The sequence below is a fragment of the Cynoglossus semilaevis genome, chromosome 9, assembly GCF_000523025.1.
Source record: "Cynoglossus semilaevis isolate Cse_v1.0 chromosome 9, Cse_v1.0, whole genome shotgun sequence".
NCBI classification, from domain to species: domain Eukaryota; kingdom Metazoa; phylum Chordata; class Actinopteri; order Pleuronectiformes; family Cynoglossidae; genus Cynoglossus; species Cynoglossus semilaevis.
Window position 1 is genome coordinate 13,222,830 of NC_024315.1, and position 19,936 is coordinate 13,242,765.

At 39.4% G+C, this 19,936-nt stretch overlaps 3 protein-coding genes across 4 annotated transcripts in view; all 3 read right to left on the minus strand.

The window, feature by feature from the left end:
• Positions 1-6,290, minus strand: part of mast1a (microtubule associated serine/threonine kinase 1a) — a 29,354-nt gene extending 23,064 nt beyond the window's left edge. The window contains exons 1-2 of one of the 2 annotated variants that reach the window (XM_008317342.3): positions 4,955-6,290; positions 4,802-4,856 (exon numbers count right to left, since the gene is read on the minus strand). In XM_008317342.3, coding sequence (XP_008315564.1) covers positions 4,802-4,837 — 36 coding nt within the window. In that variant the 5' untranslated portion in view covers positions 4,838-4,856; positions 4,955-6,290. The remainder of the gene's footprint in view (positions 1-4,801; positions 4,857-4,954) is intronic. The other variant, XM_008317341.3, reaches the window with a different exon arrangement.
• A 3,769-nt stretch (positions 6,291-10,059) lies between these two features.
• Positions 10,060-13,565, minus strand: rnaseh2a (ribonuclease H2, subunit A). Its single transcript, XM_008317340.3, has 9 exons — positions 13,438-13,565; positions 12,956-13,086; positions 12,786-12,857; positions 12,118-12,244; positions 11,941-12,028; positions 11,641-11,778; positions 10,934-11,021; positions 10,681-10,804; positions 10,060-10,393 (listed from the first exon to the last, which is right to left on the minus strand). Exons 2-9 carry the CDS (start codon positions 13,080-13,082, stop codon positions 10,237-10,239), a joined length of 921 nt encoding a protein of 306 aa, XP_008315562.1. The 5' UTR covers positions 13,083-13,086; positions 13,438-13,565; the 3' UTR covers positions 10,060-10,236.
• A 926-nt stretch (positions 13,566-14,491) lies between these two features.
• LOC103383986 (transcription factor Sox-10-like) lies at positions 14,492-19,425 on the minus strand. Its single transcript, XM_008317339.3, has 4 exons — positions 18,734-19,425; positions 17,666-18,341; positions 16,878-17,149; positions 14,492-16,728 (listed from the first exon to the last, which is right to left on the minus strand). The coding sequence occupies exons 2-4, from the start codon at positions 18,106-18,108 to the stop codon at positions 15,941-15,943; spliced, it is 1,503 nt and encodes a 500-aa protein (XP_008315561.1). The 5' UTR covers positions 18,109-18,341; positions 18,734-19,425; the 3' UTR covers positions 14,492-15,940.
• Positions 19,426-19,936: the final 511 nt, after the last annotated feature.

Below are 19,936 nucleotides of genomic sequence, written 5' to 3' on the forward strand. Positions count from 1 at the left end.
TCACTGTCAGATTCTGGAGTCAGCTTTCCATGTGTGACCTATTAAGTTATTTTCTATGGGCCAGCAACTCATCAGAATGGTTTATTTTTCTCTATGGAAGCTTAATAACACACAGCTGTGAATCAAATTAGCTCAGGTTAACAACCTTTTGTTTTTTTTGTAGCTGAAACACAAGCAGGCTACAGATATTTATGTACCTTTAAAAACTAGGAAGTGAACAAGCAGATTAAAGGTCTCTTGAGAGCAATCTGGCTATGGTTACAGCCAATCAAAACACTAAAATACAATGTAACATTCATACACTCATCCACAACAAAACAATTTAAATCAAGTGGCTAATATATATAATCCTTACTAACCATGCTCTGCTTTCTCATCGTTTTTTCACTCCTGATTAAGCTTTTAAAATAAAGGTCTCATTCATAATGTGAGGACAGCGACAGTTTGAACAAGTTTGGATTTATACAGAAATATGTGTTTATTTTCGTTTAAAATAGTGTTAGATTAAGAATAAGATGAAAATAAAACTAGCTCATTTACCTGATTGGAAAATTGAAACCCAACTAATAGAAGCGTCACAAAATGAAAATACTTGTACTTGTACAGTTACAACTGAATTTTGTTTTTAAATCTTTATTTTCCTTGCTGATTTAATACTTCTACATTGTATCCTGTTGCTATGCTACGTCTTGTCATTGTGTATGACATTAGATGCAAATGACACAAATGTTTGAATTAATAATTTTGTTTTAACCGCAAAAAGAATAATTTTCAAAAAATGTATAGAAATCTTTGAGTGGGCCAGTTCACCTATTAGACTATATGCTGATATGAATGCAATAACTGTGGTTTATCTTCATTAAAACTAAGCCTCTAGGTTAAAATTTAGTTCAGTTAACTAATTAAAATTCCAATTATAGGTTGTACCAGAAAATATGTCAACCGCCAACATGTGAACACGTGAACAGATCATACAATGGATGAGAGGAATACAAGGACACGTACTGTAGTCATACAAATGATAACAAAGCTTACCGTTTACAATTGTTGTGGAAAAGTATCTTCATAAATGATACATTATATTTATAAATGATATTGGATTGTGCAACATTCAGTTTGTGTTGTTGTTTGGTAGGCTTTTTGCCCCTCATGGCTCCCATGCATAAGTCAGACTCTTCTGATGTTTTTATGTCCTAGATTATCATGATACAACTGTGTTAGCATAGGTGAGTGACAAAAGTGTTTATGTACAGTATGTGAGGTCCAACTTACAGTGAAAATCGAGGTTATATGCACTGTAGGAATGGAATTCCAAGCTAAGTCAAGGACCTCTGTACTTCTACACTATACACAAACAAATGAGCCTTGCATATCTATAGCCATCATCACAACAAAAACAACTGTCTGGTTTTTTATCTCTGCAAACCATGACAGAGTACAAGCCAATCATCAGCGTTAGCATTTGTTTTGTTTTTTTCAACAAAACAGGTCCGTAGCGTCCAACAATTTTCACTGATCAACAGTATAGACATGAACACATTGTCTACATTGTGAGAATGTATAACTGGGGAGCATGTTACTCCAGATATGTAAATAATTACTTAAAATGGGGTCACCCATGTACAGGCATATATTTCTAACACTCCCTTTCCAACCCAACTGTGTCTGTGTCATGAAAGCAGATATGGGCAGTAGTGCAATCCAGATATGGTAATAGTTACTTAAGATTGGGTCTATTGTAGCCAACAGCTGTTGTCTGCCTCCAGTCCGCTCCCACTCCCTTGCCCTTTAAGGCCATCCTTCTGGCAGTTAGTCTTTGTCCCTGAGGACACCCTGGGCTGTTAGACCACCATTTGTCCTGTTAATGGGTCTAACCATGGTGCCACATCCTCTGCATTTAGACCCACTCTGTCTGTGAGATATGGATATCGACCACTTTGGAGGAAATGGAGAATAGGGGCAGGTGGTGGAAGTCAATTTTATATGTACATGTATTAGCCATGAATGTTGCGTGTGCCAAACACTATACATACACAAACACACACACACACATTTTCACCACAAATCAATTGGCTGAACAATAACACAAACCCATTAACATGCACTCAACATCAGACTACCTTGCAGCTCAACCCAACAGTTTGATCTTGCTATAAGTGCATGTGTCTGTCACGTGCATCCAAAAGTTAATCCTCGATGTCTCACCTGTAGTCAGTATTAGGCTACTATTCTCCACACTGTCACTGACTCTTGATCTGTCTGTGACAGCCAACCATCACTTCCTGTTTGACAAAAGGCTGTATCTTTTCTCTCAATCTGCCAGTGACTATTTTAATTTCTGATTATGGCCAAATCCAGGCGTAGACACATTCGCTTTCATTAAAACCATTTGACACTTCTCGTACTCTGTTCTCCATTATGTTGATCACACCACACACCACATGATGCTGTCGATTAAACCACAAGGAACTTCCTCATTAACCCTGGGCTTTCACTATGGCAACATGATGCACCGAAAGTGTTCTCTGTCAGCCTTTATCAAAGGTCATGAACTCTGCTGCTCTCTCTCTCCTGTTGATTTGGGCTGCATTTGTTTCCAAAGCACTACAAACCATGACTGTCTTCTATCTTGTTCTGAATTCTCCTCTTCAGGGGGAATATGCAGCTTGAGCTGTGATGTAACACCCAACCATGTAAGCATTTAATAAGAAATACTATTTCACTTGCTGACACTTAATATGCCACATAAACTGTGTAGAGAAAAAGAGTGCAGGCTAATTTTAACTATTCGGAAAAACAGACTGTTGCAGAAAACATACAGAGACATAAAGCCACCTACACACAATATTTCCTTTACAAAGATAAATGCATCAATGTAGTGTCCTCTGTTATCTGCTACTTTGTTCTAGTAGAAATAACAGAAAGCAAACTGACTTTTAAAAACCCCCTTAGTCATACTCACTCCCCAGAGATTAGTGCAGATCAAGAAGATTACAATCTTGTGCAGATAGCCGAACGGCTGGCCCTAAATAAATGAGACGCAGCGTCCATCAAGTCATCCTCTCATGGGTTTTGACTTATTTTTCTTCTTGAAAAGGAATGTACAAAACATTTATAATATTCTGCTGATGAAGACCCAGGGGCAACTAAACAGCAACAAAAATGTTTATTGACAGTAAAATTCTGACTTTTGTTTATTGACGATGGAGATTAGATTTTCCTCCAAGGCCAGTGTTGTTCTTTCTACTTTGATAGTTAGTGATTTAATGTAATTAAACATTAAACAGGTGTATCAGGCTAATGCATGCTTTCCCTGAAATCAATGAGCAGCATTAACATATAAGATATATTGCATATATAAATTAATAATGACTTAATTTTCCATGTCATCCAATTTCCTGGAAATATCCAACCAAATGCTCTGCTGGCATACAAAAGATTAACAGAAATGGTAGTCAAACTATTGATATTGATGAACACCAACGTTGGCATTGATGTTGATCAATAGCAGCACAATAATACTTTAGATTCAGATTTCAAAGTGGTGATTCAGCGACGCAAGGCAAACAAACAAGCAGGCTCCACTTAAGAGCAGCATTCATTCACAGGAATGATGTAAAACGACTGAGAAGAAATGGAGCGTGGTACGATTTGTAAAAAGGCTAATGAAGGGTTAATAAAGTGGCAATTTGACAAACCATATATATACATGGGGAAAAGGGTTAGAAATGAACACTGAGATACAGACACACAGAGAGAAGAGTCTGAGTCTTCTTCTCTTGTCTAGACTAGTCTGGACAGATCTAGACCCAGAGGCAGAGGTCAGTGCCAGGGGAGTTCAATTAAGGAAGGAAATATTTCAATTTTTATTACTTGATTTCTTCAGCAGAAATCATACTTGAAATTAAATTGAATATAAACATAATTTTTTCCATTTAAAAAAGAGTGCACAGAAGAGAGAAACTTCAATTCTACCTCTACCGACCCTACATAACAATAAACTCTTCCCTGGGTTCTATCATATTAATCATCCAGATAAAATGTCACAAAAACACCTAAAAGACATAAACTATAGTCTGATATAGCAGTATGTTAATGCATCCACTTCAATTCAGTATTATTAGTGGTGGTAAAGTTTGCCTCATATTTACCCAAATCTAGCAGTATCACAAAAACCTAAGAGAGAGAACATTTTTAGAAGGAAAAGCTATATGTCAAAGACATGACATCAGAAAAAAAGTGATTTAAAAGGTATGGTATGTAAAGCAAACAGCCAGAATGTTATTTTTATAAGTCTGTTCTTTGTGTGCTTTAAGTGCTTCTTTAGTGGAATCTGATCTGTATATTTCCAATGACAGCTAAAGTGGTGGCCACCCTGTAGCATCTGGGCCTTTCTGTCCTGTGACCTCTAACTGAGCAGCCTAAGAAACAGCTTTTGTTTTTTTTGTTCTTGTTCTATACATGTATATATGTCACAGACATGACCCAGAAAACACCATAGGTGTTTGTTTGAATGTACAATTATTAAAAAAGACAGTAGGTGGAAAAGGAAAGCTACAGTAAATAAAACAAGGATGTGATACCACACAAGACAGAGGATACAACACACCAGGACTATTTCAGTGGGCAACCCTAAGAATTTCGGAAAGTTGTCCATTTGTGACCCAAGTCCTTTGATAAATAGAACTGCAAGTTAGATCAATGAAAACTATATTTATCTGGATTCACAGAATACTATGAAGATATACATCAAGAAAATATCAAATGGATGAATGAATGAATTATTTAAAAGAGTGTTTACTTGCTGTCTCTTTCGGATGATTCCAGAATCTTCCATGGCGTGTCCTGGTTTTCACCTGTGTAGAGGAGAATAAGAGGAGAGCTCGGTTGTGGCTAACGTCTTTTCCAGGTGATACAGCGAGAACAATCTCAGTGTTACTTTCACCGGCCTTACAGGTGCCAGAGATTAACCAGTCTCCGATATGAAGTGCTAACGTTGCCTACTGACGAAATGCGACCATTAAAGGCCAATTTCCTCAGTGTAAAATGCTTGCACTCGACACTATGTCTGTGTGCTTAAGAGGAAATATTAATATCTAAAATTAAACATTTTTTTTAAGTATGCCGAAGGAATCAAAGCCTCGCTCCTGTCCTCTTCGACCTGCTATGCTGTCAGTAGCAGAGCCGCCGATGTGTGGAAACCGCTGAATAAGCGGAGCCCAGCTGAGACATGGAGACCAAATCCTCCCGGTAGCCCTGACGGTCGCACCCGAGATTTAACCGCACATTTGACATCATTCTCGACTCTCGGTTTAAAACTGAACAATTTTCTTTAAACACTTGGTATCACAGCATCGCTGACAACAAACGACTGTCATTTTCTTTTATTAACGGTCACGGTTAAACGGCTGGAGTTGACTACATCACCGTCCGTAAGCGTGAAGAAGGCTCACTGAAAACATGTTATGACCGAAACTACAAATGCAGATTAGGTACAAAAACACACACCGTTGGCGCCTCTGTGTGTGTGAAAAATCAGAAAAACCGAGATGATTCTGAAGCAGCGACTGTATGCGTTGTGGTGGAGACTTGCGCTGACACCAGCCGGGTCACATTCCGTTTCCGTCCTCCGGTAAACCGAACCTCAGTCCTGGCGGTGTGAGCTCACTCTCGCAGCGCCCTGTGCAGCGGTGACCGTTTTCCTTTGTGGAAAGTGATGTGATTGCAGCAGGGCTTCTCTCTCCCCATCCTCAGCTACAACCACCCACTACCACCGAGTAACGGTTAACCCCTCATCAACCACCACTCTGTTCTGCCTCTATCCATTATCAGCTGAAATACTACTGATGGGAAGATGAGGGGACAATCACTGCTTTTACTACAGCTGCCTTACACCGATTAAAGCACCTGCTATTTGCAATGCCTTACACAGACCACGACATAAACAAGGAACAAGCAAATACGTGGGCCCAGAGATGAAAAAAGACTCAGTGCTTTAAACTCACATCAAACGAAGAACAAATTGATGTGAACCAAGATGGATCATTTGTGGCTGGCTCTGAATTTAAAACTACACTACTCTGGTTTCAGTTTTGTATATCACATGCTCCACTGCCTCCACATTTTGGTATCACCTTCTGTTATATAAATACCATCTGGCCTGGAGTACAAATTAAGAATATTTACTTTTTATCATTATTTCCAAAGTGCTTTTTCCAAGACACATTATTTTGGCTTGAGTTATTACTTATTACTAAATTAAACTGTTAGTAATTTAAAAATATTTATCCTCAAGTGTAAAAGGTTTGTTTTTCTTGCTGACTTCTTCAAATGTTCTCATATTCTTATGTTGCTTTTTACCATTTGAAAGTTCAGCCCCAGCTCGAACAGGTCGAATTTGTCTAGTATGACTCAATGATGTGTTTTTTTCTAGTGACCTTGGACTGTCTGTTCTGGATACATGAATGATTCTTATTCATGTGGTGATCTGTTTGTCTGGCGTCAACGTGGACATCTCTTAAACCCACACGTTTCTTTATAAACAGTCACATTACAGGACTTTATTGATATACTCACTGCACCACACTTTATTCATATGTTTAGTCGCGTCAAACAGTAGGACTACTGAGGGCTAAAACCAGTAACAACACGGATCATCACTCAGAATCTAATTTACATATGCAGCTTTATTAGTCAAGCAGTGCAGAATGCATGTGGGCTGCAGTACATATAGTCCAAGATGGCAGCCTCTGTAAAACAGGTTTAAACCTTAAACCTAGTTTAAGGCGGATGATTTAAAAAAAAAAAAATTATTATCGTTGTTGTTGTTGTTATTGAAAGTAACCTTGAACTAATTGAACACATTCAGTCTGTCCTTGTAGGGGCCTAACAACAAACATTTACGCTTCTGTTTGTTTTTAAATTTGCATGTTAAATATTTAGTCTTTTGTCATTGTATATTCTTGGTAATACTAATCTCGTCAACCTAGAAAAAAGCAGCGCCATCTGTCAACAGAACTGTGGTGAAGTTCCACCAATGCAACCTGAACTCAGTAATACTGGCATATGACTCTCTATGTAGCAGCAAAGGTTTGGAATAAATGTGAACCAGCAGGTAAAACTATATCTGGCAGATGGGTAATAGGTAGCAGAGATGTGCACCGCTATCAGCAGGAGAACAACATTTTTTGAGGCAGTGACCTAGTTACCAGTCTGTCTGACTCCTGATGGTTTGAGTCTTATTCATTTGTGAAGGGAGTGGAAACAGTTATGGTTGATACAAACCAGTGATTAGGTCAGCGTTAATGGTAAACATGTTCATACTTCTTTGTAAAATAAGCCCTCAGAATTATTAAGTCACCCTTTTTAGTGAGAGAGAAAAGCCAGCTAGAAAAAAAAACATCTATGCCAACCCACACCACTCACACACACACATAAACTGGTATTGGCATAGACACAATACACCGCTTAGTCCCTTATCACACACATTGTTTTTCCTTCAACTGCTCTGCTGTAAATAATGCTATTGTGGAACCCATCCTAGTCCTGTACTTGATTTTTAAATCTTGAAGAAAAATCTTCCCCCACTGTCTGCAGCTATTCTCCACCAGCGGTTATCACCTCTCTCCAGTCCTCCCAGTAGACAGGGATCTAAAATGACCACCTGACAGGAGGACTATGTCCGGGCTCAGTGTCGGCCATCAGCTGCCAGTCAGGTGCCATTGTTAAATGTCTTGTGGGTGCCTCCTGGTGGGGGGTTTGGCTTCTCCACAGCTTTGATTCTCTGGTTGTCCCTGTTCTTTCCAGTGGGCGATGGCCAACAGATGGATTTCTCAGCACGTAATTGGGGTGCCACTTTGGTAACATTATGCAATGTAATGCAGCTGATGAATAGACAGACGTTATGGTTAATGACCATTCATTCATGGACATCTGTATTCTGTCTCTGTGGATTTGGCCAGTCTGTTCCTGGCCAAGGCCAAAAGAATCACTGGTAAAGTACACCCAGTGATTATTTCATTTTCTAGTCTGTTCCATTTTGTAGTGACCGTCCCAGATGTGACTCTCAGACTGAAATTATTGTAACAGTCCAGAGCCATTTCCGTGATCTGACGCGGTGGTGATCAAGGGCTGTAGCAACAAGCCTCTGTGATGTGGCGCCACGACATCGCCAACTCTCCTCTGTCTGTCCTTGCTTGATGGATTAGTCATGTTACTACCCTTGTGTCATCTTCGCTTGATGAATCCTTAAGCCACGCAGGTTCTTGGAGCTCTAAAACTACATAACTACAGTCAATATCATCATGCTGCCTTGTAGTCACAGAAGTGTGTCCCAGATTTTGTATGTGTGTATGACGCACACAACTTAACAAGTGCAGCTGTTCCTTCGTTTTAACCACTCTCTGTCACACAGTCTTAACAAAAAAACTCTCTAAATGGAAGGGTTGCCAAAATAGTAGTTTTTAAGTAGGACCAACTGGGAAAATCAAGTTTGGGTTTTAGTTGATATGTGTGTATGACGCACACAACTTAACAAGTGCAGCTGTTCCTTCGTTTTAACCACTCTCTGTCACACAGTCTTAACAAAAAAACTCTCTAAATGGAAGGGTTGCCAAAATAGTAGTTTTTAAGTAGGACCAACTGGGAAAATCAAGTTTGGGTTTTAGTTGGGTTTTGGTTTAATTTGTGATTTTTGGTTTGATAACCATGATTGAGGGAGCGTGACAAGACGGGAACTGTGGAATGTTTCATGGGCTTCATTTTAGCCAATGGTTTTGAAGATGTGGTCAGTCAGGAAGTGATGAAACAATATACAGTATGTCATGGACAGCAAAGCTGTCAGTAAAACAATTCATGTATATCATGTACATGTTTATAACCTGGAAACAGACCAGGTCAGACAGCAGCCAGTCTGTAATCAACAGCGTTGAGATGATTGTTAAGTTATGCTAATGCAAAATCTGAAAAAAAAAGGGTATCAACGGTTGTCACTGTTATTAAAGGAGAATTCCTATCTAAAGTACATGAATGCATCGTTCATCAATATTGACTTGACTAAAAAACAAATTTCCTTCCAGAACCTTTACGGGCTGCACTTCCTTTGCTCAATATTTAGTTGGAATCCATACACCATTTTTTTCTCCTCTGCTCCCACTGTCTGTCTATTATTATAACTAACCCTGCCTATCTTTTAGAAATGGGTCAGTGGCTCCAGCTACGCTAAAAACCTGCTCCGTGTAGACAAGCTTTTCTACACAATCAATGTTCTTGGAACTGATTAATCATACATGAATTCATCAAAGATGCAGAGCAGTAGGGACGTGTTTATACATGATGCAGTGTATGCAGCTGCATTGGTTTAATCTGGTGTAACATACAGATGTGGAGGAAATTAATTGATTTAAATGATTAAAAATGTGGGCCTGTAAGAGTTAAAGCTGTTTTCAAACTTGTTTGTGAGGAAGAGTTCTTCAGAACTATAAACCACTGTAAATTATTTTAATTAAACTTTTTTGGCATTTTAAAATCAATTATAAAATAGTAAGCTACAAATTCTGAAATGTTTAAACCTTTCTGTAAATGTTAACATTTCTCATGTCACTTTTTCCCCTATGTTAGATTTATATAAATGGTAAGTGCATTTCACGAGATTTATTGTGGACCTGTGTCACTTAGGCATCTTTATGTTATTTACACAGGAAAACACATAAGCAGATGAGAAGAAAGTTTTCCATAATCAACATATCTAAATGCATTTTTACAAACCCTTTCTACATATTTTTTCACATTTTAATGGCAACGGTGTACAAATGGAATTCAAAATGTCCCTTTTATTTATTTATTATTTAAATGCTTTTTATATAAAAATGAATAAAATTACTAATTTAAAAAAATACATAAAATAACATATCAATGTTCTCTACAAGAACCCAATCACGAGACAGAGCCTTAAATACTAGTTATAAAAAGGAAAATAAATGAGCCATTCGCATTTTGGTGCAACAGAGCCACCGTGTGTTTAAAATCGGCTACTACAAGTATTATAATTCTATATATTTATGTGCCAAAATGTATATTTTTTAGTTTTTTGTTATGCTGAAACTAGTGTAAAATACCAACCAAATGCAAGGCATCTATAGACAAACTATGTTTTATTTTATTTGAATAAACATGGGACGCTTTGTTGTTTCAGTACAATATAAATATGAAGATCACTGACACCGTCTTCTAAGGTTTTTAAAGCGTGCAAGGGCTTTTCAGCTTCCGGTCAGTGAAGAACCGATGTGTCTGGTGGTTTTGGTCATCACTTCCATTTGCAGCACTGAAGTATGACAACATGGATTTGTTTTTCTGCTTCCGTGCACTCTTCTCTCCGTCCTCCTCCTCATCATCCCTAGGACACATTTAAAGGAACAAGACTAATATTATCAGGTCATTCCTCACCTTACCATTTAAAGGAACAAGACTAATATTATCAGATCATTCCTCATTGCTGATGGTAAGAAGTTTACTCTTTAACTAATATATTAACAGAATACACATTTAAATTTTTTACCGTTGACAATTAATGACTAAGTGCATGTCCTAAGCCGCAACAATGAAGTATTATTATTATTTCTCCAAGTATTTAGCTATGACATTTATTGTCAGTTATTTTTTTTTCCCGTATAGGTTCTTTACCAGTTAATGCTCACGGCCTTGCTGTCCATCAGCGTTTGGGCAGTGCTCCAGCTGAATCGGACAAATTGAGGATAACCAAACACTGGGTCCAGGTACTTTAGCAGCCACGCTTTAGTCTTGGGATCTGACAAAAAAAAAAAAAATATATATAACAATGCTCTCAACGGTAATTTATTTGTATTCTACATATACAATCATAGAAAATATTATATACGGCATTATAATGACTATAGTCATTTTTTCGTTCATTTACCATTTGGGTATCCTGAGCCATAATCTGTGTCAACTTCTCCCAGGTCCTCGGTGAACTTCCAACCTTTTACAACACGATCTCTTGCAACCTAAGAAATGTACGTCATTAACAGGATATAAACACGTTTCACACTAGATATGAGGGATCTCCTCTTTTCTAGTATGTTCCAAAGCTTTTCTAGGTTATCGTCAGCTGCTACAGCTTGACCCACAAGTCATACAATAATACAATAATACGGTACTAATCCCCTCTCCTCCTAAAACAATCAAGCACCTTGACATAGGTACTTGACTGCCCCTTCCAAAACCCCTAAAGAAAATATCAAAGTATTCAAGCAATCACATCCGTAGTACCGTAGTACAAATATGGTCTCAGCACATAAAGCCAGTTGTCAAATGCTGGCAACCATGGCCTGGTTTGTTTTGATTTCGCCACATGGTGGAAAAATGCAGTACGTTTTCGTTCAAATATCGCTATTTATCGCCAGTATATCAATAACGTACGCATGATTAAATATCTGAAATATGAAACAAGCAGGAAAGGCTTGTAGGTAATTTCAAGTAAAAGGAAAAAATATATTTCCTTACATTTTGGTTACAACATTTGTGGTGGCAAGTTGTGAAATCAACTCAAAGTTTTGTATCATATAGTGTATATTGTCTCTAAATAATTTGAACCAAAGTTACATCTCAACAGTGTCCACTAACCTTGGCACAGATACTCGCTGCACTGACAATAGGAAAGAGGGAGTCAGCTTTTGGCCTCACGGTCACAGTGATACCTGGGAATCTCTGGGAGAGTTTCTCTTCATATTTCTCTGCTGGGCCAACAGTGTCGACGTAAACCTGAAGAACAACAGACACAGGTAAGACAGTGAACCAAAAAGGGAATGAATGAATTGCCCTTGATATTAATTTATTATATATGATATTATTAAGCAATATTTGTATTATCAATGTTTCTGTGTACAATCATAATAATAAATAAATGTAAAGAACATATTTTACCTCCTTGAGTTGTACTCCACTGTCTAAGGCATACTGAACCAGACCGATCGCTGTATCATGTGAAAGAGCATTCAGGTTGTATTTTGTCCTTGAACACAAGGCAAGATCGTGTCAGACATGTGATTACAATAAATGTACGGTCATGTTATTCTGTGTCAGCCATGTTGAACAGGCTACCTTTGTAACATGCTTGTAGAGATGGTGTTAGGAGACAGAATCTGTAACGCCCAGCCCACGTAACTGCTAGATTCATCCAGTTTCTGAAATAGGTTTTCTCTTTCGTCTTCTGATAGGGTCTTTGAATCTGGAAAAATATTAAACAGAACAGGTGAGTTAAATACGAGTGCATGACAGGGCTGTGACCATGTTTTTATAAATATAATAACTTAATTATTTACCAGTTTTCCTAACACCATAGTGTGTAGTACTGACCATAATCTGTAATCCTTTTATGACATGCAGCTACATGAATGTAATCAATCTCCCCCAACGTATAATGTCTGTTTAAAGTATGTTCCGTTTATGAGTAAATACAGGGGGTCCTCAACTTATGTCAGAGTTCTGATCCCTTGTCTGCTCCACTCACCATCTAGTTGGTGAGTTTCATCGGCAATTATCAGAACGATGGAACAAAATCTTCATAATAAATTTGTGGGAGATGGCAACGTAAACACGAAAGGCTGTAGGTCAAGGAACCGAGGACCCGTATACATTATAGTTACATACAGTACAGTCAGTGCAGGCAGATGACTTTAACCTGGTCATTTGAATATTAACTCACAATCCAAAAAAGTATGGGCACCCCTGGTTTACAGTGAACATGTCAGTTGGTGGTACAAGCTTACCGGCTACTTTTAAGTTCTTAAGGTCTTCCTTTTTGGACACTGGACAGAAACATATCCCGTACACCATTGGTCCTGGACGATAAACACAGCACTGTTAATTTGTATACAACATTATTCAAGCCATTGAGTTAACACTCAAAGTACATCCACAGATCATGAGAACGTCATACCGAGAACAGGGCCCCTGCCCGCCTCATCAATGCCCAGGCAGCAGTCCTCAGTCTTGCAAACATCTGGGATCTGGGAGCTTAGTCGACAACTTACAGAGTTGTCTGCCTCAAAGGGACTCAGATCCATTGTTCTAGCATAAATGAATCAGAGAAAAAGCATTAGGAGCAGCACCAACTCGTGCCTGACGTCATGTCAGTTTGATTTATATAGCTCCAATTCACAGAACAATCTAAAACGGTCGGTAAACGATCACAGACGAGTTAAACATTGTTTACAGTATTATTTAATTATTAGCCATATTTTCTATTCTGCGTTCATCCATCACTCAAGCACTTGTTTTTAACCGTAGCTAAATGCCTACACCGCCAATACGATTAAATCTATAAACAACTAGAAGTTTGTATGTTTTACAATACATTTAAATACGCAACATAAATAATTAATGCAGCGCATTGTGACATGCATGTAATAAAACTGATACCTTTAACCAAGTTGCTGTCCTCTTATTGTTGATTTCGCGCCGCAGGAAGAAGTTCTTCTTCTCTTCTTAAAAACAAAGGTGCATTACCGCCCCCACTTGGTGTGGGGTCTAAAACGGCGATATTGCTCCATTGCTGACAATAATTTATCCTGCTGTGGCGGCGGTCCATTCATATTTGTTTTACTTCTGAATAATTAAATTGTGTAATTCTTTATTTAAAATTCACTTTATTATAGTCATACATACATACCAAAAATATTTTCCTTTTTTTTGTCAGTTTAGGTTAACACACAAATATTGTTAAATTAATGTAAAGAAAGTTCCCAAAATTCATTTTCTAGCTACTTTTAATTACCCAGGTTGGCAAAACGTTTCCATAAAAATAAATGAAAACAAATTTGAGAAAATAACTATAGAGATGTAACACAGAGTTATAATATGTAACAGTATATTACACATACCCATCGGTCAGTTTTCCTTTTACATAATATATTTTCCAACTCTGCACATTATTTTACCCACAAACCCTATATTATACTAACTATTTTTAGCAACATTTAACTGCCTCTGCTCTAAAGTGTGTTTTACATGCACTGAACTTAATATCTGGATATGGAAAAACATTTTAATTTTAGACCCTCTCTAAATGGTCTTAGTATGCAGGCAACTTCAGGCGGGGAGGAAAGGATATGGTAGAAGCAGAAAATGCGTACAAAAGTCCAGTGTATGCTGGCTGCTAAGCTGAAATTGGCCTTGCTTCTGGTTCTTAACACCCACCCCTTCTCTCTCTTTCTGTCACTCTACCTTACTGAATGGTTCCCTTTGTCATTTTCAGTAACATTCAGTCCCCAGCCGATTAAATGTGGGGAATTAGTGGTCAATTTTAGCCTGCAACACACGCAACACTCTAAACAGCTTAGCTTGGAGGGCTCTGACTGTGAGTTGTTAAAGTTCACCGGCACGTTTCTGATTTTATTCCTTAACAGCTGAACTGTGTGTTATCTATTAGTGTTGTCGTGTGAAATAATGTAACGGACACAGGATTTTTCTTTTTTTATAAATAAACTGATTTAATAAATGGCAACAATAATATTTCATTGTTGCTTTTCTTATGGTGAAGCAAAATACTTAAGTACATGTATAGCAAACACTTTACAAAACACTCCATAATTATACAAAATGGAAAAAAAGCAAAGGTGTGACACGCAATGCATTATTACATAAAATTATGACTACACAACAGAAGGGTCAGTATAAAATGATGAAATATGCATCACTCAAAAAAGGTGAAACTTGTTGTAGTGACCATTATACACATTGATAAAGGAGGAAAATGAAGAAGAAGAAATTAAAAGAAGAGGAAGAAATATAAGAGGAAGAACAAAGGGATAACAAGAAGAAAAAGAGAATATGAAGAAAAGTGTGTGAACAAGAAGAAGAAGACGAGAAACAAGAATAAGAAGAAAGAGGCAACTTGTGAAGAAAAAGATATTTTCGGCCTATACACCACTGAAAACCTTCTTACCTGTGAGCCATCCTTGGGCAGGTCCCAGAGCTTGCCAATTATCCGTGGACATTAAAATAAGGCACTGCTTTCACATATTTTAATGTATTAATTAGATCAGAATGTAAATGAGAAAAAAGAACATACAAAAACAAAGTTTTTGGGACTCATAAATCAGGTATCAACTGTTGTCCTCCTCCTTTTCTACTGGCACAAAATGAAACAAACTGAGGTAAGTGTCCAGGACTGAGCAATAAGCTGAAATACATATTTAAGAGCTGTCTTTCCCTCCATTTTCCTTTTTTTCCCCTTAATTGTTTTATTGTTCAGGTCAATGAAAGTCCATGCAACAAAAGGACAGAAACATAACCTATATTATCTACAAGTATGAATGTGTTGCAACAATCGTTGTCTGGCCACAAAGTAAAGAAAGGGCTAACTTCTTACTAGATGAAAGTTATTCCCAAAGCAGTGGTACATAAGTGTATAAGTCTAATGTCAAATCAGTCACAGAATTACACCCTATAGAATATCAACAAGGACAATAAACTTTCTACTCATATAAAATAACACAATTACATCACAAACATCTTAGTTAGGTTAATAAAATCTGACAAAGTCGTTCTAACACCCATCCAGGTCTGGGAGGGTGGGTCAGCATCTGTCCATTCTTATTGTCTCTCTTACTTTTCTACTGCGAATCCCGACTTACACGTTTATGATGGCACACATTTGTTAAGGACACTTTGTTTTGTACATTGGCGGTTGACCTGTGATTCGTTGTGTACGTTGTTGTTTGTCGCAGTTTTATTTTTATCATCAATTCCACCGTGAATGGCCCCTCATAAATCTTGCATTATTTTCGGTAAAAAAGAAGAAAGAAATCTACTATAACATCAATATGGCATGGACACAAGTGTGACCACACTCAACTTTCGCACGCACATACAGTCACTCACACACTTCCCATATTTCCCTCTGCTCAGTCCTGCCCTCCCCTTAGGGTCTTGTGAGTGTGGTGTAAACAGGCTGCTCCCAGTGTGTGGGGCTGTGAGAGGGGGCCACACTGGAGGGGTCACCTATGGTAGTGTACAGAGGCCTCTGTGTCGGGCCCATGTAGGAGAAGGCTGAGTACAGCCCCGGGGCCTGGCTGGAGTGGGCATAGTATGCTCCTGGGGCCTGGTGATCTCCATACTCAAACTGAGCTCTGGATGCCAGTGAGGGGAAGGCGGAGCCATAGTGAGGGAGACTGAGCGGGGTGTAAGTGACATGGGTGCCTGAGGAAGGAGAAGAGGAAGCCTCCACATAGTGGCTCGTGGAAGCTGACTCGCTCTTGATCTGTGCCTTGGAGGGGTCAGAGGATGATGGGGAGGCCTGAGGGGGCTGCTGCTGTTTGGAGAGCCAGGCTGAGTGCCCACTGGCAGCAGCCAAAGCATAGGCATAGGTGGAGGCAGAGGAGCCGGCCGCGGAGGCTCCGGCTGCACTTTGTGGGTGGCCATTTGGAGGGAGATACTGGTCAAACTCATTGACATCGAAAGGCTCGATGTTGGACATCACCTCGTGGCTGATCTCGCCAATGTCCATGGTGCCAAAGTCGATGTGAGGCTTAGCTCCTGAGGAGGACGGACCTCCAGATGCACCTTCAGCCCCCACACCGAGTGGTCCTCTGGACCCTCCTGATCCTCCAACCGACCCTGCTGTCCCATCCCGTTTGGCATCTAAAATTTTTCCAGACTGGAGCTCTGTTTTCGGGGTGGTAGGGGGCGTTGGTGGGCTGTGGCCCTGGCCTACAACAGAGAAAAGCCGATATTGTCAGGTGACGTTTGACATTGAAACACAGGTTGCCTGACCTCCCTAATCTATGTAGTGTTTCTCTTAGAATTTCCAAAATCTATCGTAACACATTAATGTGAATGTCATGAAGATAAGTACTAACCAGCAGGATGATGGTGGTGATGATGGTGGTGATGGAGGTCTCCCAAAGGAGAGCCAGCACCACCATTATGCTCCAAATGCAGGGTCTTATAGTGAGACTGGGAGTGGCTGGCCTCCCCTTCCCCCTGGCCGTCGGTCTCACTAGGAGGAATAAGTTTGCCGTTTTTGCGTCTCCGGGGTTGGTACTTGTACTCTGGGTAGTCTTTCTTGTGCTGTTTCCTGAGCCTCTCCGCCTCCTCGATGAATGGCCTCTTGTCGCTCTCGTTCAGTAGTCTGGAGGAGGGCAAAACCAAGTGAATCAATGTTAACGACAATGAGATTGAAAACACTGTACTTTTTTCTTTCAGGTATTTCATTAAGCCAAAACGTCAGACACAAAATAAACTGGCTCCGCTTCTGCCCATCCTGGGGTCAGGAGGTGGGGCAGTAGCTGGTCAGGCAGAATCACTGCGCCACAGCGGCTCGTTAAATAACATTAACATCATGAAACACAATAATAATAAAAACTTTACTTCTGCTACTACTACTGCCCCCCTCGACCTCCCCCTCCCCCTCTCCCATACCCCAGCTAGTGGACGAACGGTAGATTTTAAACGTGTAGTGTGTGTTTTTCGTTGACTGAATATCTGTGTGCTGATATTTGCCTTTGCTCTCATTTAGTACAGGGAGCCAATGTGTGGCCCCCACCCCCCGCCCCCCATTTATAAGGCTTTACGCACCGACTGCACAGGAAATGTGCCACTTGTATGGTCACACTGTTCTTTTGTGAGGCGGCCTATCCATACAAACCTCCACAGTTTGCCCAGGGTCTTGCTGAGCTCGGCGTTGTGCAGATGGGGGTACTGGTCGGCCAGTTTCCTCCTCGCCGCTTGAGCCCACACCATGAAGGCGTTCATGGGCCTCTTGACGTGTGGCTTCGCTTTGTTTCCGTTGTTGACGCGCACCGGCATCGGCACGAGTGTCCAGTCATATCCATCCAGCACCTGACTCACCGCCTCTCTGATTCCGATAGGGAAGCGATCGTCCTCCTCCTCTGACTTGGCCGTAATCCTGCCGCCATCGTCGCCGCTGTTCTCTGCGACGCACAGAGCGGTCAGCTGCGGCGGCGGACCGCTAAGAGGAGAGCCGTGGCCCTGGGACGCTCCGGGTTGAGTCGGTGACAGTGAGTGACCGTCGTCTGACCCCCCGGGACTCAACTCCTCCTCGGACATGCTGTGCTCCTCGCTTGACATTTTTCTTTATTTCGACCACAGAATAAAAAAAAAAAACAGCACCGAAAGCAATACTAGAAGTTGTCCAAAAAAACAGGAAAATGTTGTCGTCTCGAAAATATGAAAATATGTTTGACGTCTGGTATGATCGACTAATGTTGACTCTTCTCTGGTAGAATCATACTGGAGCGAAGACGTGACCGGACCTTCTCCACGGACAGATGGAAGTCCTTTTCCAGCAAAAACCGACGAACCTTTAAAATTAAACATGGTTTAGAAGACAATAATAGACAAATTAACACATGTATTTTTATTTTTTTCTGTCTTTCGTGATCCATTCAAGCTCAACTTGTCAGGATTTTAGCGAAGAAATTGCGTTCCGCAAAGGCGCTTTAGATTTAATAAATAAAAAAAACAAATATTGACATTTTTACTGTTACTAGAACATCTGGAATTAATAATAAGGATAATAACTCTAAAATGACTAATATGATATTCATAAATAAGTCGTGCATCAGCCAAAATATGGTAAAACTATTAGCAGTAAAAATAAATAATGGAATATAAATGTCTTACAGACACTGATATAAATGTTACTTTTTTGCTGAAAAATTTTAGGTTTTTTTTTTTTAATTACATAACTTACCAGTTTAGATGTCCAGTGGTTGAACATGTGTGGCCGACTGCAGACTCGATGAATGGCTGCTCTGTATGGCAACAGCGCAGCTTAAAGAACGCCTTGTCAGAAGGACCTGGTGAAAAAAAAGTGATTGAAAGTAGAAAACATTCCCAAAGAGGCTGGATTCCAACACACTGTCAGCTCCGCCCCCGGTCGCCACTCTCGGTTTCTATTGGCCATCGAATTATCGCACTGATTGGTGATTGGATGGCCCCGCAGCCACACAGCGTTAACGCCCGCCTGTACATCGGTGCAACGTATCGGAAAGAGAAGACGTGAGATTTACTCCGGAGTGGCTTAAATGACTCTTACAGTGCTCCCATTTAGAGGCAGAGAAGGCCAGGTTTGTTAGACCAGTTCACATCATATCAAACAAATAAACATTTGCTAGGAGTCGAGTAAAAGTAAAGCTGATTAGGAAATAAAACTCGCAAATGTCACTTCTGGTAAAAGCGCAAGTGGACCATATATCTTTGAAACAGTAACGTCATTTATATATTCAAAATCAAATGAAGCTATTTTATTATTTTTCAAATTTAAGCAACACGATGAAAAGATTGATTTCGACTTTTTGTCTTTGTTTGATTAATCGAAACGTCATCGATGCACCGAACATTATATTGATTTATTTGTATTGACATTATTTGTAATTATCATAATATGATCATTTAAATATAGGACCTGTAAAAAACTATTTTAGAACCTGCACTATATACATATATAACAAATCTGTTAAACAAACCAAAAACTGTTTTATGATTAGTTGAAGTTGATTACGATTTTTAATTCTTTGGTCTCATGGTCCTGAGCTGTGACATTTGACCTTATTCCTTTACTGTCTTTTCTAGAATTCTCTATATGGTTTTCTCTCAGGACAAAAACAAATACAGTTATAAAAATCCTTCTACGTGTCAACGGTTGAACTAAAATGATTTTAGGACCTCAGGAGAGAATCTGAGTCACACGAAAAAAGAGATTCAAATAATTAAATAAATAAAAGAAAACTATAAAGATTGTGTCTTAAGATCATTTGTCCCGGACATTTGAGTGTGAACCATCACGCTGCTGGCCAAGAAAAAAAAATCTTTGAGAAAAGTAATAAATCTCGAAACACACCATTCAATCATGACACCAAAGTGTAATTCAATGGCCAGAGAGATTCCGTCTCTG